This window comes from Oncorhynchus kisutch, linkage group LG17 (genome assembly GCF_002021735.2).
Source record: "Oncorhynchus kisutch isolate 150728-3 linkage group LG17, Okis_V2, whole genome shotgun sequence".
In the NCBI taxonomy this organism is placed as follows: domain Eukaryota; kingdom Metazoa; phylum Chordata; class Actinopteri; order Salmoniformes; family Salmonidae; genus Oncorhynchus; species Oncorhynchus kisutch.
Genome location: NC_034190.2, coordinates 12863737 through 12882195, shown reverse-complemented (window position 1 = coordinate 12882195; position 18459 = coordinate 12863737). Strand labels below are relative to the sequence as shown.

Sequence of the window (18459 nt, the reverse complement as noted above, 5' to 3'; positions counted from 1 at the left end):
GATTGCCTTTCAGCATGTTAATAACACAATTAAGCAATCTGTGCCTCTCTGGCTGGTAAGATTTCAGCAGCTATCATGTTTTCTGCTCCTCCAGAGGATGGTGAAACTAATGAGCTGCCAACTCTGGATGAGCTCCCCCTTCCCCTTGTAGATATGGACGATGAGTAATGATTGAAGGTTGTTTTCTTTTAACAAGTTGAGGGTAAGGTCATCTAAACCCTTAATCTGTTTTCCATCATGTGGAACACTGAGCTGATGAGCCAGTTCAGCATAATTGTTCAACAACAGGGCTTTATATTTTGACTTGATGTCCCAGGGACAGTTGGAAAAACATAGGTCAATCCAACCCAATTGTGGTAAGAGATATGGAAAAAATGTTTTAACATTGAGAGATTTATTCACATCTGAAATCTACAGATCCCTTGTGTATGTGTGTGGATTTTTATACTCCCTCCCATTGGTTATAACCTTTTGATTGTAGATTTGAGCTTTATTATGATTTTCTATATTGATGTAGTTAATATAAGTATAACCTTTTATTATGATTTATTATAATGATGTAATTTGATAGAACCTCCTTGTGATAGAAGCTCAAATCTAATGCTTTAAAATGTCAAATGTAATTATTATTATCACACAAGTTCTCTTTGTGCATCTTATCTTTGGTGTCATAAACAATCCTTGGTACCCTGCTTGTGTCTGGTGAAGAGATGGGGGGGAGGAACATCTGGCAGAATGCCCAGAATATGTTCTTTAAGTTAAGATAGGAGACAGATCTAGTCACATGTAGGAACCGATCCAATGAATCATGTTTATGTAGGTTTAGATAGCAGCATATAAAGCCCTTTGCCCTTTTGGAGCTCACTTCAGACTGGTACTTATGCATCTCAGTTTGACAGTGAGTGGCGCAGTGGTCTAAGGCACTGCATCGCTAGCTGTGCCACGAGAGATTCTGGGTTCGTGTCCAGGCTCTGTTGCAGCCGGCCGTGACCGGGAGACCCATGGAGCGGCTAACAGTTGGCTCAGCGTCATCTGGGTTAGGGGAGGGTTTGGCCAGCAGGGATGTCCTTGTCCTATCGCACACCAGCAACTCCTGTGGCTGGCTGGGTGCAGTGCATGCTGACATGGTCGCCAGGTGTACAGTGTTTCCTCCGACACATTGGCGTGGCTGGCTTCCGGGTTAAGTGGGCATTGTGTCAAGAAGCAGTGCGGCTTGGTTGGGATGTGTTTCGGGGAACGCACAGCTCTTGACCTTCACCTCTCCCGAGTCCGTACAGGAGTTGCAGCGATGAGACAAGACTATAACTGCCAATTGGATCATGTGAAATTGGGGAGAAACCGGGGTAAAAAAAAAAAATTGACTGTGACCTCTCGCTGACAATAAAGAGTTATTCATTTAATATTGACTTTGAGTGTCCTGTGTAAGAATTTCCACAACATAATTATTGAATATTGTAAGATATTTTATTGTCCATTTATATACCCCTTTTATTTATCCTATGGTTCTGACTTGGTGTACAGGGAGAACACTGTAAGAATGGCCCATGTACAGCGACTACGTCCGTCCTAGCTTGCTCATTAATGTCTTAATCAAAATGACGGATTGCCTTTTATCCGCTTGTTGTCCCCTTATGTCATAGTTTGTTTCTATTGCATCCCCCAATTTTTAAAACGTTTTTTGCCCCACCAAAATGTAAATGCTAAAATCGTCACTGCTAATTTGAAAAGGAAAAGTTAAGATTTAGGACTGCAACGCAAACGGCACACTATTCCAAGGTCCATATGGCAGTAGTTCAAAACGTTGAGTGTCAGACGTCGAGCCTCCAGAGAGCATGATGCTGTCATTTGTTGAGCCACCAGAGAGTCTGATGCTGTCAGACATTTGGGCAGCTGGGTCTGTTTGGGTCTGGGCCTTCAGAGCTGAGGATGAGGTTAGATTAGAAAGGCTGTTTTCCTTGGTGCTTTAGATACAGTGTGACATCAAACAGACCACAGGAATAGAATGGTGGAATCATAACTGTAGGAGAAGAGATTAGAAAAGAAGAAGAGAGAAAGGAAGATGAGAGAAAAGAAGAGGAGAGAAAAGAAGAGGAGAGGAGAGAAGAGAAGAGAAGAGAAGAGAAGAGAAGAGAAGAGAAAGGGAGAGAAGAGAAGAGAAGAGAAAAGAAGAGGAGAGAAAGGGAGAGAAGAGAAGAGAAGAGAAGAGAAGAGAAGAGAAGAGAAGAGAAGAGAAAGGAGAGAAGAGAAGAGAAGAGAAGAGAAGAGAAGAGAAGAGAAGAGAAGAGAAGAGAAGAGAAGAGAAGAGAAGAGAAAAGAAGAGGAGAGAAAGGGAGAGAAGAGAAGAGAAGAGAAGAGAAAGGGAGAGAAGAGAAGAGAAGAGGAGAGAAGAGAAGAGAAGAGAAGAGAAAGGAAGAGAAGAGAAGAGAAGAGAAAATAAGAGAAGAGAAGAGAAAGGGAGAGGAGAGAAAAGAAGAGGAGAGAAGAGAAGAGAAGAGAAAGGGAGAGGAGAGAAGAGAAGAGAAGAGAAGAGGAGAAGAGAAGAGAAAGGGAGAGGAGAGAAAAGAAGAGGAGAGAAGAGGAGAGAAGAGAAGAGAAAGGGAGAGGAGAGAAGAGAAGAGAAGAGAAGAGAAGAGAAGAGAAGAGAAGAGAAGAAGTGGAGAGAAAGGAAGAGAAGAGGAGAGAAAGGGAGAGGAGAGGAGAGGAGAGAAAGGGAGAGAAGAGAAGAGAAGAGAAGAGAAGAGAAGAGGAGAGGAGAGGAGAGGAGAGGAGAGGAGAGAAAGGGAGAGGAGAAGAGGAGAGGAGAGGAGAGGAGAGGAGAGGAGAGGAGAGGAGAGGAGAGGAGAGGAGAGGAGAGGAGAGGAGAGGAGAGGAGAGGAGAAATAGAAGAGGAGAGAAGAGGAGAGAAGAGAAGAGAAGAGAAAGGGAGAGAAGAGAGAGAAGAGAAGAGAAGAGGAGAAGAAAAGAAGAGGAGAGAAAGGAAGAGAAGAGGAGAGAAAGGGAGAGGAGAGGAGAGGAGAGGAGAGAAAGGGAGAGAAGAGAACAGAAGAGGAGAGGAGAGGAGAGAAAGGGAGAGAAGAGAAGAGAAGAGAAGAGAAGAGAAGAGAAGAGAAGAGAAGAGAAGAGAAGAGAAGAGAAGAGAAGAGAAGAGAAGAGAAGAGAAGAGAAGAGAAGAGAAGAGAAGAGAAGAGAAGAGAGGAGAGGAGAGGAGAGAAGAGGAGAGAAGAGGAGAGAAGAGGAGAGAAGAGGAGAGAAAAGGAGAGAAGAGGAGAGTGTGTAGTTTGTTATATTCACAGCATTTCTACTCCCATCTGAAACAGAGTCAGTCTTGAGGTTCTGCTGGGATAGAAGACAACATGTACTATCCTGTGAGGGTGTCCAGTTCTTCAGTTTGTTCATGTTGAATTGATCCTGTCTTCTGCTCTCTTCACCCGTCGTGTTCTATTGTTTTGGTCGACACATCCTCACGTCTGTGTGATCGTTGGCAGAGCATTGAGGTATTCCTTTAAACACTTAAACCCTTCTGTGATTTCTGGGAAATGTTGTCATTTCTTGTTAGATGTTTGCTTGTGAAAATGTGAAATCCATGGAAAGGGGAAAGGGCTTGTCACATTGAAGGGAAATACACTGAATGAACAAAACATTAGGAACACCGGCTCTTTCCATCACAAAAACTGGCCAGGTGAATCCAGGTGAAAGTATGATCCATTATTGATGTCAGTTGTTAAATCCACTTCAGCCAGTGTAAATGAAGGGGAGGAGACAGGTTAAAGAAAGATTTTTATGTTTTGAGACCAATCTTTTGTCTTGCCCATTCACCCTTTGAATGACATAGATGCTCCATCCATGTCTCTGCCTTTGAACGGGGTTGTGTCAAGCACCGATTTGTGTCAAGAACTTCCATGCTGCTGGGTTTTTCACACTCAACAGTTTCCTGTGTGTATCAAGAATGGTCCACCAACCAACTTGACAAGCTGACAAGCTGAAATCTACATCACCAGACAGGTGATGCTTTAGCAATGACTTTAACTAATGCTACAAACAGTAATGAAACCAGACTAGCAGAGGCTGTTGTGTTGACACCACAACAGCAGCATCAGTCTGCTCTGCTAAAATTAGGAGGCAGCTAGGGTAATATCCGTTTAATGGCTTTCCCTGACTGTACAGAAGACTGTATGATGTGGCTTCAAGCAGCTGTTCAGGCCTGCCCTGCTCATAACGCAAAGTACAGCCACCAACTCTTTCACACATGCACAGTGCCTTGCAAAAGCATTCATCCCACTTGTCATTTTTCAATATTTTGTTGCATTTACAACCTGTCATTTAAATGGATTTGATTTGGATTTCATGTATTGGACACAAAATAATCCAAATTGGTGACGTGAAATTAAAAAATGAACTTTCAAAAAAGAAATAAAAACTTGAAATGGAAAAGGGGGTGTATATGTATATGTATATGTATATGTATATGTATATGTATATGTATTCACACCCTATGCTATGAAGCCCCTAAATAAGATCTGGTGCAACCAATTACCTTCAGAAGTCATATAATTAGTTAAATAAAGTCCACCTGTGTGCATTCTAAGTGTCACGTGATCTCAGTATATATTCACCTGTTCTGAAAGGCTCCAGAGTCTGCAACACCACTAAGCAAGGGCCACCACCAAGCAAGGGCCACCACCAAGCAAGGGCCACCACCAAGAAAGCGGCACCATGAAGACTAAGGAGCTCTCCAAATAGGTCAGCTGGAGCAGTGTTGCCTTGAAGAATGGGCAAAAATCCCAGTGTCTAGATATATAGACTGGATCTATAGACACTGTCTAGATATATAGACACCATATGCCAAGGATATAGAGACCTATCCCAAGAGACATGCAGCTGTAATTGCTGCGAAAGGTGGCTCTACAAAGTATTGACTTTGTAGAATAGTCATGAATAGTGAATAGTTATGCATAGTGAATAGTTATGCATAGTGAATAGTTATGAATAGTGAATAGTTATGAATAGTGAATAGTTATGAACAGTGAATAGTTATGAATAGTGAATAGTTATGAACAGTGAATAGTTATGCATAGTGAATAGTTATGAATAGTGAATAGTTATGAATAGTGAATAGTTATGAATAGTGAATAGTTATGAATAGTGAATAGTTATGAATAGTGAATAGTTATGCATAGTGAATAGTTATGAACAGTGAATAGTTATGAACAGTGAATAGTTATGAATAGTGAATAGTCATAGTTAGTTATGCACGCTCAAGTTTTCCGTTTTTTTGCGTTATTTCTTGTTTGTCTCACAATACAAAATATTTTGCATCTTCAATGTGGTGATGGTTGAGGGAACCCAGATGCATTTCATTAAGACACTTTGTATTAGCCTCATGTTGTTGTGTAAATCAAATGATACAAACCCCCCCCCCCCAAAAAAAATCACATTTAATTCCAGGTTGTAAGGCAACAAAATGGAGGTGAATACTTTCGCAAGACGCTATACACACAGACACAGCCTCTCTCTCTCTCACACATATTCACACACACACACAATAAGCTGTTTTAGTTGGCCTTGCAGATATTTAATGGGGGCATTAAAAGCAGACCAAACAAATAGTTGATCCCGTCGTGAATTCAATAACGAGAAAGTGCTGCGTCTGTATCAAGGAGTCAGCTCTCACTGTGAGGGGTTCCTACAGGTGACTGAGAAATCTCATGAAATCTAATTCATTATATGGCCATGTTGCTGACTTTGTTGCTTCAATGGGTTCCAGATACAACATTTGCAGCCTGCCAAGTTCATAAGTAATACTGCTCTTGCGTCTTTGGTCTTTTCTGGCTTTCACTAGTGATTGTCTTGAGGAAAGTGGAAGAATGGACAGTCATAAGGTTCCTCCTAACTACCTCATAACGTATAAAATTTCCTATGTGGTGTTATGGTGGCAAAGTTCACTGTATAAACTTTAGAGTCACTTCTAGAAATCTTATCAGCATGGATAAGGTTTCTCATTAGAATACTACACGACTACTGTACATGGTTCCCTGCAAAGATAAGACACCAGCTTTCACAGTAACAATGAACTTATCAGCATCACATATGGCCGCCATGAGGCCTTGGCGAGACAATCAGCCACAACAACAACACACTTAGACAATACACTGAGACTCAAACTGAGGTAAATCAGAACCTTTTCACTGTGCTGTTTTCTTGGATGTTTGCTTGGATTCGGGAATGCTATGTTGATTCCTATTCAATTTGGTGCAGGCTTGAAGCCCTGGGTTACTTTCAAGAGGACAACTTGTTCTGGGCAGTCATCTTTGTGATGTTTTATCATCTGCATGCAGTTCTAGCTCTTTGGACGTAACTCTCCTTAGCCCTTCCAGGAACTATTTGAAACAGTATGTACTCACTAGTCTCTCGTGAGTCGTGACAGAAGAGCTGGCCAGATCACACACAATATTTGGTTCTGGTTTGCCGAGATTATACAATACCTTACTTTTATTGGTTCTGGTTTGCCGAGATTATACAATACCTTACTTTTATTGGTTCTGGTTTGCCGAGATTATACAATACCTTACTTTTATTGGTTCTGGTTTGCCGAGATTATACAATACCTTACTTTTATTGGTTCTGGTTTGCTGAGATTATACAATACCTTACTTTTATTGGTTCTGGTTTGCTGAGATTATACAATACCTTACTTTTATTGGTTCTGGTTTGCCGAGATTATACAATACCTTACTTTTATTGGTTCTGGTTTGCTGAGATTATACAATACCTTACTTTTATTGGTTCTGGTTTGCCGAGATTATACAATACCTTACTTTTATTGGTTCTGGTTTGCTGAGATTATACAATACCTTACTTTTATTGGTTCTGGTTTGCTGAGATTATACAATACCTTACTTTTATTGGTTCTGGTTTGCTGAGATTATACAATACCTTACTTTTATTGGTTCTGGTTTGCTGAGATTATACAATACCTTACTTTTATTGGTTCTGGTTTGCTGAGATTATACAATACCTTACTTTTATTGGTTCTGGTTTGCTGAGATTATACAATACCTTACTTTTATTGGTTCTGGTTTGCTGAGATTATACAATACCTTACTTTTATTGGTTCTGGTTTGCTGAGATTATACAATACCTTACTTTTATTGGTTCTGGTTTGCCGAGATTATACAATACCTTACTTTTATTGGTTCTGGTTTGCTGAGATTATACAATACCTTACTTTTATTGGTTCTGGTTTGCTGAGATTATACAATACCTTACTTTTATTGGTTCTGGTTTGCTGAGATTATACAATACCTTACTTTTATTGGTTCTGGTTTGCTGAGATTATACAATACCTTACTTTTATTGGTTCTGGTTTGCCGAGATTATACAATACCTTACTTTTATTGGTTCTGGTTTGCTGAGATTATACAATACCTTACTTTTATTGGTTCTGGTTTGCTGAGATTATACAATACCTTACTTTTATTGGTTCTGGTTTGCTGAGATTATACAATACCTTACTTTTATTGGTTCTGGTTTGCTGAGATTATACAATACCTTACTTTTATTGGTTCTGGTTTGCTGAGATTATACAATACCTTACTTTTATTGGTTCTGGTTTGCTGAGATTATACAATACCTTACTTTTATTGGTTCTGGTTTGCTGAGATTATACAATACCTTACTTTTATTGGTTCTGGTTTGCTGAGATTATACAATACCTTACTTTTATTGGTTCTGGTTTGCCGAGATTATACAATACCTTACTTTTATTGGTTCTGGTTTGCTGAGATTATACAATACCTTACTTTTATTGGTTCTGGTTTGCTGAGATTATACAATACCTTACTTTTATTGGTTCTGGTTTGCTGAGATTCTACAATACCTTACTTTTATTGGTTCTGGTTTGCTGAGATTATACAATACCTTACTTTTATTGGTTCTGGTTTGCCGAGATTATACAATACCTTACTTTTATTGGTTCTGGTTTGCTGAGATTATACAATACCTTACTTTTATTGGTTCTGGTTTGCCGAGATTATACAATACCTTACTTTTATTGGTTCTGGTTTGCTGAGATTATACAATACCTTACTTTTATTGGTTCTGGTTTGCTGAGATTATACAATACCTTACTTTTATTGGTTCTGGTTTGCTGAGATTATACAATACCTTACTTTTATTGGTTCTGGTTTGCTGAGATTATACAATACCTTACATTTATTTACATAAACATGTACTCAACAGAAATCTCTTTGCAAGGGGTCAGGCTAAAGCTTCTGAAGCTGCTAACCATTGACATTTACACACATCCACAATAACAACAATTGCTCCCCGGGCGTCGATTAAGTCAGCCCCCCGCACCTTTCTGATTCAGAGGGGTTGGGTTAAATGTGGAAGACACATTTTCAGTTGAAGGCATTCAGTTGTGCAGCTGTCTAGGTATTCCCCTTTCTTTCCATGTTTCTTTCCCCAGAATATTACACATTCACACAAACACCCACAACACAGCATTCAACTATTTTATCGACTGTCATGATGCTAACATGTGTTGTATTTTTGCAGGACACTCGGTCAGTGCTCTGGACTCTGGACGGACTTCAACTTCAATGTTGATTTATCCCACTGAGCTTCCAATTCCTTATCAGTTCAATCCCAAAGGCTCAGATAAGGAGCAGTGTGTGTATTGGAGGAAAATATAGTATCTCGTAACAGAGGTTAACATTTAAATAGGGACTCTGGCCACCCCGCAAGATTTGGTTCTGGGTGTCGAGATCAGAAGAACATTTTTTAGTTTATCTAGTTCCATGGTTCAAAGTGCTCATTTCTGTGTCAAAGTCTGGATCCTTGAGCCGTTGTTCCTCTTAGTCTCATAGTCTTTTTTAAAACTTATTTTCTGTGGGCTTCATTTCTGTTATTGAGATAGGACAGTGAAGATGCGACAACAAAGATAGCAAGTCAGAAAGGCAGTGGGTTGGATTCGAACCCATGCCGAATCTGGTAGCCTAGGCCAGTTCTTCTCAAACCTCTCCTCGGGGACCCCTAGACGTTTCACAATTTTGTTATAGCCCTTACTAGCTGACATGATTCACCTAGTCAAGTACATGTTGATTAGTTGACAAGTTGAATCAAGTGTGCTAGCTCTGAAATAGATCAAATACATGGACGTCTGGGGGTCCCCAAAGAGAGGTTTGAGAACCACTGGCCTATGCAGGCCACTACGTATCATAGTCCTCCTCCAGGTCCATATGGCTGAGACTGCGGGAGGTGACGTAGACAGATTTATTCTTCTTGTGGTTCTTCTGCTGCTGTCTAGGGCCCTGAGCCCCGGCAAGAGAGAGGTAAGAGGCGATGCTGTTCCTGACTCCATAGCTCACCATGGTTTCCCTGTTCTGCTGTACCTGGGGAGCCCCTGCACTGATCAGATCTTTCCTTTTGATTGAGAGAGAGAGTGAAAGAGAGAGAGAGTGAGAGGTGATTAAAACGTGTTTGAGCCAATCATCATCAGGATGCAGAGTCACATCTGTCAAGTGTTTGTACCTGTCTACTTTCTTCCAGTCAAAGTTATTGCGGCGCATCACTACAGGGGGTGGCTGAGTGGTGGTGTCGAGGAGGTTGGCGGTCCCACACAGACACGGGCCAGTGAGAACACAGCACAGCCCATCTGCAGAGTCTAGGAGATCAGAGATGGACTGTGTTAGACACAGACATATAGACATCCCCCGTGTTAGACACAGACATATAGACCTCCCCCGTGTTAGACACAGACATATAGACATGCCCCGTGTTAGACACAGACATATAGACCTCCCCCGTGTTAGACACAGACATATAGACATCCCCCGTGTTAGACACAGACATATATACCTCCCCCGTGTTAGACACAGACATATAGACATGCCCCGTGTTAGACACAGACATATAGACCTCCCCTGTGTTAGACACAGACATATAGACAGTCCCCCATGTTAGACATATAGACATCCCCCGTGTTAGACACAGACATATAGACATCCCCCATGTTAGACACAGACATATAGACTGTCTCCCATGTTAGACATATAGACATCCCCCGTGTTAGACACAGACATATAGACATCCCCCATGTTAGACACAGACATATAGACTGTCTCCCATGTTAGACATATAGACATCCCCCGTGATAGACACAGACATATAGACATCCCCCATGTTAGACACAGACATATAGACATCCCCTGTGTTAGACACAGACAGATACACATTTCCATACGCTATGTACTGAAAAATAAGCATATGTGCTCACAAACGCTTGTGCGATGAACATAACCACACGCGAACGCACACACACGCACACAATCACAAACATCTGCCCTTTGAAAACATTCATGTTGCAGTCAATATGAAAGACCTAGCCTCAGTAGAAATATGTCCACATGGTCATCAGCAACAAAACCAACCCTTCCTTTCTTATTCTTAATGTGTACTCTTGGCCAAAGTACAACGGAACGTAGTAAGCATCTGATAAGAAGAAATATATTTAAAAATGCTTGAGGTTATTTTCAGTGTGTCTGTCTCTGTTTTAGACTCACCACAGTAGTGGTTGACCATCTCTTCCAGGCACTGGAAGGTCAGGCGAGGAGAGATATAGTACCAGCCGTTGTTCTCCAAGCGATAGATTTTATAGTGCTTGATGGATCTATGCTTTACAGACATGGAGTAGACACCTGCACGTACAATATACAGATGTAATATCTTATTTTGAGCTAGTTTTCTACAGCAGGAAATAATACTGCAGCAACAGGAAATGGGAATTATTATGTAGGGGTTGGTTGTGCGTTGTTCATAAGGGAAAATCAAGTATAAAATGTCAAAGTGGAAATGACAAACTTCAGAAGCCTTTTTAAATCTCAAACATACTACAATGTTTGAACATTCTCCTGCAACAGGGTGATCCAATGAAGATCCTACATCTGTAGGCCTAAATAGATCCTCATAGATACCCATCTACTATCATCCTATTGACCTCCTAACTTGGTAGGGCTTTAAAAAGTCACGGACTCACCTCTCTGCTGTGTGCTCTCTCTGATCATGAAGGATCCCACTCTGTTTACAGGGAGGCGAAGTAGTTCCTCCGCCTTCTGCCTCGCCACTCCCTCAAACAACCATCTTAGAACATACATTTATATACTATATGATATACAGTAGGCATATTATATTATGATGTGATAGTCTTTCTGGTTAGACCTAATTTATTCTTTAATTCTATTGACACTTACGAAACATTTGAGTCTCTATATGAATATTTGTTGACTGAATGTTGAGCAGTGGGAGACAACCATGCTTACCCATGGTAGACTTTGGCAACATAGTTATTAGGGATGTAGTTCTCCCTTCCTGATTGGCCAGACCGGACTCTCCACCAGTTACCTTCCCTAAAGAACGCACACAAATTAAAAGGGGAACTGTGACTGAAAAAAGTCTGAAATTGTAGTTCCCCATATTGTATTAAAGCTGCAAGACAATAGTGCTATGCATCTCATTTCCCCCAATGTGTTCATTCTCTATTGTGAATGTTATTGGTTGCACTGTTTTGTATTGTAATGTTGCATAGCTTTGTATTGTATTTTGGTTCTGCACTGTGGCTTGCGGGAGTTTTTGTGTGTCGTCCTGTGTCATCTCGATATCTACAGTATGTCTATAACACAGGAGGCTGCTAAGGGGAGAATGGCTCATAATAATGTCTGGAACGGAGCAAATGGAATGGCATCAAACACCTGGACACCATGTATGTGATACCAGTCCACCTATTCTACTCCAGTTATTACCACTACCACTATGACCGTTCTACCCAATTAAGGTGCCACCAAGCTCCCGTGGTCTGTAACTGTGCATCTATCAATTTCTGCTCTAGGAAGTGGTTAGTACATACAGTATATCTTTAAAAGTGCTTTCCTCGCCATCTTAAATAAGCATGCCCCCTTTCAAAAAATGTAGAACTAAGAACAGATATAGACCTTGATCCACTCCAGACTTGACTGCCTTGACCAGCACAAAAACATCCTGTGGTGTACTGCACTAGCATCGAATAGTCCCCGCGATATGCAACTTTTCATGGAAGTCAGGAACCAATACACACAGTCAGTTAGGAAAGCAAAGGCTAGCTTTTTCAAACAGAAATTTGCATCCTACAACACTAATTCCAAAAGTTTTTGGGACACTGTAAAGTCCATGGAGAGTAAGAGCACCTCCTCCCAGCTGCCCACTGTACTGAGGCTAGGAAACACTGTCACCATTGATAAATCCACGATAATCAAGAATTTCAATAAGCATTTCTCTACGGCTGGCCATGCTTTCCACCTGGCTAACCCAACCCTGGCCAACAGCTATGTACCCCCTGCAGCAACTGCTCTTAAATGCTAGTAAACCAAAGTGCATGCTCTTCAACTGATCGCTGCCCACACCCGCCCGCCCGACTAGCATCACTATTCTGGACGGTTCTGAATATGTGGACAACTATAAATACCTAGTTGTCTGTTTAGACTGTAAACTCTCCTTCCAGACTCACATTAAGCATCTCCAATCCAAAGTTTAAAATAGAATCGGCTTATTTCGCAACAAAGCCTCCTTCACTCATGCTGCCAAACATACCCTTGTAAAACTGACTATCCTACCGATCCTTGACTTCGGCGATGTCATTTACAAAATAGCCCCAAACACTTTACTCAGAAAATTGGATGCAGTCTATCACAGTGCCATCCCTTTTGTCACCAAAGCCCCATATACGACCCACCACTGCGACCTGTATGCTCTCGTTGGCTGGTCCTCTCTACATATTCGTCGCCAAACCCATTGGCTCCAGGTCATCTATAAGTCTTTGCTAGGTATAGCTCTGCCTTATCTCAGCTCACTGGTCACCGTAGCAACACCCACCCATAGCAAGCGCTCCAGCAGGTATATTTCACTGGTCATCACCAAAGCCAACACCCCCTTTGGCTGCCTTTCCTTCCAGTTCTCTGCTGCCAATGACTGGAACGAATTGCAAAAATCCCTGAAGTTGGAGACTTATATCTCCCTCACTAACTTAAAGCGTCAGCTGTCAGAGCAGTTTACCGATCGCTGCAGCAATACACAGCCCATCTGTAAATAGCCCATCCAACCAACTACCTACCTCATCCCCATATTTGTTTTTGTTTTTCTGCTGTTTTGCACACCGGTACTTCTACTTGCACATCCTCATTTGCACATATATCACTCCAGTGTAAATGGCTAAATTGTGATTACTTTGTCACTTTTGGCCTATTTATTGCCTTACCTCCTTACTTCATTTGCACACACTGTATACAGATGTTTCTATTGTGTTATTGACTGTACGTTTGTTTATCCCATGTGTAACTCTGTGTTGTTGTTTTTGCTGCATTGCTTTGCTTTATCTTGGCCAGGTCGCAGTTGTAAATGAGAACTTTATACAGTAATTGCTCTCACAGACAGACAAAGCATTGACTGTACTTACTGAGACAAGACCCTCAGCTTCTCTCCCATCCTGAAGATCGGCTCACTGATGTCTGGAAAAGGATAGTCATGGAGAACGACAAGTGTGTCGTCTTCTGCTGCTCAGCAACCACCAATGTTACACAGTTAGATAGACATCAACATTAGCACAGGTGACATTTAGTGATGCATTTCCTGACATGAGGGAAATAGTTGTCTTTTACTTCTAATTGACTTCCAAGTGAACGATATCAAACATTTATACACTTTGGTAAAGGTATGTCGACTGAAATCCAAGTACTGTAGTGTAATCATCATATCTGTTGAAGCCTCATCACATTACATTTACAAACTACAGTATGATATAGCAAATAATGACTTTAAATCTTACCCTTTAGTGCGCTGTCATGGCAGTTTGTATTTGTTTCGTTGCTATTTTCCCCACCCCTCATCACATTCCCCATAGTGGCACTCCAATGGGGTCAAGCTCTGAGGACACACAGACAGATGACCTACAGTAGCTATTCATCAAGTCATATCGACTCGCATACTTCCTACTACTGCTGGCCAGCGAAGCGATTGTGCCTGTGCCTGTGCCTGTGTGTGTGTGTGTGTGTGTGTGTGTGTGTGTGTGTGTGTGTGTGTGTGTGTGTGTGTGTGTGTGTGTGTGTGTGTGTGTGTGTACGTTTTGTAACTTCCTACTAACGGCCACAGTGCTATCTCGACCAGGACACACACAGTAAATGGAGAAGTTGAGGACAGGCTCTCTATCAAGCACAACTTTCCACCCTACCCTTTCTTTCCTCTTTCTAACTTATGTCACAAAATGTGTTGACTAATTTGAAGGTCAACCTGAGTGGCTATACTGTGTAGCTAACATGTTTTTAACTTCACCCATAACCCAATGTGTTGGTGAAATCTGATTAAATTCTTAGCTTCACGTTATGGAGTGGCTTCCGTAGTAAACTGGAGTAGCAGGGATGGACATTATTAAGGGCTGCCCTATTGCTTGAGCAGTCACACAAGTTGAGCCTGCTCTGAGGTTGCCCCATTGGGAAGGTTTTTATTTTTACTGATAACATCCAAAATGCTAAGAATTCTAGTAGTCGGGTTTCCCCCCCCCCCTCCTTCTGAACACTCCAAAATAAATATACGCCCTATTAAATAATAGGCCCTATTAGTAAAACTATAGTAACCAATAGTCCCTGTGTTGAGAAGAGAACATAGGAAACAGAGACACCGTGGAAACAATCTGAAGATAATATACTACATTACCAAAAGTATGTGTACACCTGCTAGTTGAACATTCGAAAATCACGGGCATTAAGATACTATAACAGCCTCCACTCTTCTGGGAAGGCTTTTCACAAGATGTTGGAACATTGCTGCGGGGACTTGCTTCCATTCAGCCACAAGAGCATTACTGAGGTCGGGTACTGATGTTGGGCGATTAGGCCTGGCTCGCAGTCTGCGTTCCAATTCATCCTAAAGGTGTTCGATGGGGTTGAGGTCAGGGCTTTGTGCAAGCTAGTCAAGTTCTTCCACACTGAACTCGACAAACCATTTCTGTATGGACCTCGCTTTGGCACGGGGGCATTGTCATGCTGAAACAGGAATGCTGAAACTGTTTCCACAAAGTTGGAAGCACAGAATTGTCTAGAATGTCATTGTATGGTGTAGCGTTAAGATTTCCCTTCACTGGAAGGGGCCTAAGCCCGAACCCTGAAAAACAGCCCCAGACCATTATTCCTCCTCCACCAAATGTACAGTTGTCACTATGAATTTGGGCAGGTAGCGTTCTCCTGGTATCTGCCAAACACCGATTTGTCCGTCAGAATGCCAGATTGTGAAATGAGATTCATCACTCCAGAGAACGTGTTTCCACTGCTCCAGAGTCCAATGGTGGCGAGCTTTACACTACTCCAGAGAACGTGTTTCCACTGCTCCAGAGTCCAATGGTGGCGAGCTTTACACTACTCCAGAGAACGTGTTTCCACTGCTCCAGAGTCCAATGGTGGCGAGCTTTACACCACTCCAGAGAACGTGTTTCCACTGCTCCAGAGTCCAATGGTGGCGAGCTTTACACTACTCCAGAGAACGTGTTTCCACTGCTCCAGAGTCCAATGGTGGCGAGCTTTACACCACTCCAGAGAACGTGTTTCCACTGCTCCAGAGTCCAATGGTGGCGAGCTTTACACTACTCCAGAGAACGTGTTTCCACTGCTCCAGAGTCCAATGGTGGCGAGCTTTACACCACTCCAGAGAACGTGTTTCCACTGCTCCAGAGTCCAATGGTGGCGAGCTTTACACTACTCCAGAGAACGTGTTTCCACTGCTCCAGAGTCCAATGGTGGCGAGCTTTACACTACTCCAGAGAACGTGTTTCCACTGCTCCAGAGTCCAATGGTGGCGAGCTTTACACCACTCCAGAGAACGTGTTTCCACTGCTCCAGAGTCCAATGGTGGCGAGCTTTACACTACTCCAGAGAACGTGTTTCCACTGCTCCAGAGTCCAATGGTGGCGAGCTTTACACCACTCCAGACGACCTTTGGCATTGTGCATGGTGATCTTAGGCTTGTGAGCGGCTGCTCAGTTTTGGAAACCCATTTCAGGAAGTTCAGGAAGCTCCTGACCAGCATTTATTGTGCTGACGTTGCTTCCAGAGGCAGTTTGGAACTTGTGGTGAGTGTTGCAACTGAGGAAAGACTATTTTTTACACGCTACGCATTCGTCTGCCCCGAAAGGTGGCATTCTATGACGGTGCCACAATGAAAGTCACTGAGCTCTTTAGTAGTGTTTGGAGATTGAATGGCTGTGTGCTCAATTTTATACACCTGTCAGCAACAGGGGTGTCCACATACTTTTGTATATATAATGTATCTTGGTTAACTTGGATGATATGATAGCAAGTTATTCTCATGCTGTGCATCAATGCTATTTATATTAAAAAGTATATTTGGCCATATGTATCCAGCAGTTATTGTCAGAAATCATTTCTGTCTAAATTACCACCCTATTGTCATACTTGAGTAATAGAAAATGACTACTACTTGAGCAAAAGTCTAAAAGTATTTGGTTTTAAAAATACACTACCGTTCAAAAGTTTGGGGCCACTTAGAAATGTCCTTGTTTTTGAAAGAAAAGCAATTTTTTTTGTCATCAAATTGATCAGAAATACAGTGTAGACATTGTTAAGAAGAGTTTCAGAAGAAAGTTATTTGTTTCTGGCCATTTTGAGCCTGCACTTTATTTAGAAATCTATATGATTCAATTATTGCACCCACGATGCTTGGAGAGGAGCCTCTTAAAGAAGAAGTTACAGGTCTGTGTGAGCCAGAAATCTTGCTTGTTTGTAGGTGACCAAATACTTATTTTCCACGATAATTTGCAAATAAATTCATTAAAAATCCTACAATGTGATTTTCTGGATTTTTTTTCTAATTTTGTCTGTCATAGTTGAAGTATACCTATGATGAAAATTACAGGCCTCTCTCATCTTTTTAAGTGGGAGAACTTGCACAATTGGTGGCTGACTAAATACTTTCTTGCCCCACTGTATGTACAATTGTCTTCCGCAATGTAGTGGAGTAAAAGTAGTCAAAAATATAAATACTCAAGTAAAGTACAGATACCCCAAAAGACTACTTAAGTAGCACTTTCAGGTATTTTTACTTACGTACTTTACATGACTGTAAATTACCTTTTAAAATGTGTGTTGTTACTACTACAGCATATATTTTAAACACAGATATGTAGGCTTAGTACACTTTTACCATACATATACTGCAATAAATGCGTGACATAGCCTGAATAACTCACCTAGCTTCTTCTGAGTCCTGTGGAGTCGTCAGGCTTGGAGGGCCAGTAGCAGGGGGCTCCTGAGTCCTGTGGAGTCGTCAGGCTTGGAGGACCAGTAGCAGGGGGATCCTGAGTCCTGTGGAGTCGTCAGGCTTGGAGGACCAGTAGCAGGGGGCTCCTGAGTCCTGTGGGGTCGTCAGGCTTGGAGGACCAGTAGCAGGGGGCTCCTGAGTCCTGTGGAGTCGTCAGGCTTGGAGGGCCAGTAGCAGGGGCTCCTGAGTCCTGTGGAGTCGTCAGGCTTGGAGGGCCAGTAGCAGGGGTTCCTTGTTGAACATGGTCTTTGGCTCTGTGTGTTGGAGTTAAGCCAGAGGGAGCATGTCAGCTACACTGATATACTGTTACTATTCATGGACAGAGTTTCACAGTTCACAACCTCAGCTGATGCACTGTCACAGTGAGGCAAGAGCACTTCCTCTGGCCACACACACACACACACACACACACGACACACGACACACGACACACGACACAAGTCACTGGTTGGGCTCACACACATTGACCGTGTTCCTAAGCATAAAATATGTGATGCATTGTGGGTAAATTGTGAAACAGAGCAAAAAACCTATGAGAATGTTTGCGTTCACAGACAAGAACTAAGAGAACGTACTAACTAAAAGTAGATGCTGGTTTTACATGTTGCATTTAAATATTTTTTCAGTATATGTTGTGTAGAACCATGTCATCCATTGTAATCAGTATTATCACTCTCTCTCTCTCATATTCTACATAAGGCTTCTGTGCTGGCTAGTGCGCCCCACGGAAGCAACCAGTCACCACCTTCTACGTGTGGTCGAGCTGCAGACTCATATAAGAATCTATTGAGCCAAGTTATTTTTCTCTAGCACTGAGGTTAATGGTTAGCTGCACCAAGCTTTTTTCAAAATAGCAATGTGGTTAAATGGCTAGCTGCTACAAGCTATTTTTCCAAATAGCACTGTGGTTAAATGGCTAGCTGCTACAAGCTATTTTTCCAAATAGCACTGTGGTTAAATGGCTAGCTGCTGCAAGCTATTTTTCAAAATAGCACTATAGTTCTCCAGTCCACAATAAAGAGTTTTCTACCTCTTTCTACCTCTGATGGTTTAAATAACAGTCTGTGGATCTGCCCTTCCCTCCTAGACTGTCTTCTTACCAGTCCA

The 18459-nt window shown here is 41.9% G+C and overlaps 1 protein-coding gene across 4 annotated transcripts; it reads right to left on the bottom strand.

Moving 5' to 3' along the window:
* Window positions 1-6840: 6840 nt before the first annotated feature.
* sla1a (Src like adaptor 1a) lies at window positions 6841-17731 on the bottom strand. Of its 4 annotated transcripts, XR_004203845.1 has the most exons (9): window positions 17282-17731; window positions 13853-13950; window positions 13484-13580; window positions 11319-11405; window positions 11036-11139; window positions 10563-10697; window positions 9532-9664; window positions 8205-9423; window positions 6841-8163 (listed from the first exon to the last, which is right to left on the bottom strand). XR_004203845.1 is itself a non-coding variant. In XM_031795136.1 (8 exons), exons 2-8 carry the CDS (start codon window positions 13923-13925, stop codon window positions 9210-9212), a joined length of 843 nt encoding a protein of 280 aa, XP_031650996.1. In that variant the 5' UTR covers window positions 13926-13950; window positions 17282-17731; the 3' UTR covers window positions 6964-9209. The 4 variants fall into 4 exon arrangements, 3 of the variants coding, with proteins under 3 accessions (XP_031650996.1, XP_031650997.1, XP_020362666.2); XM_031795136.1 differs by having other exon boundaries at window positions 6964-9423; XM_031795137.1 differs by lacking the exon at window positions 10563-10697 and having other exon boundaries at window positions 6964-9423; window positions 17282-17713.
* Window positions 17732-18459: the final 728 nt, after the last annotated feature.

What these genes read in the sequence shown, in the direction of transcription:
- sla1a (XM_031795136.1), bottom strand. Translation starts at nt 13,925, where the DNA reads ATGGGGAATGTGATGAGGGGTGGGGAAAATAGCAACGAAACAAATACA. An exon ending in AGAGAGCACACAGCAGAGAG is followed by an intron (nt 10,698 to 11,035) that starts GTGAGTCCGTGA and finishes TTGTACGTGCAG; the next exon opens with GTGTCTACTCCATGTCTGTA. An exon ending in GACTGGAAGAAAGTAGACAG is followed by an intron (nt 9,424 to 9,531) that starts GTACAAACACTT and finishes CTCAATCAAAAG; the next exon opens with GAAAGATCTGATCAGTGCAG.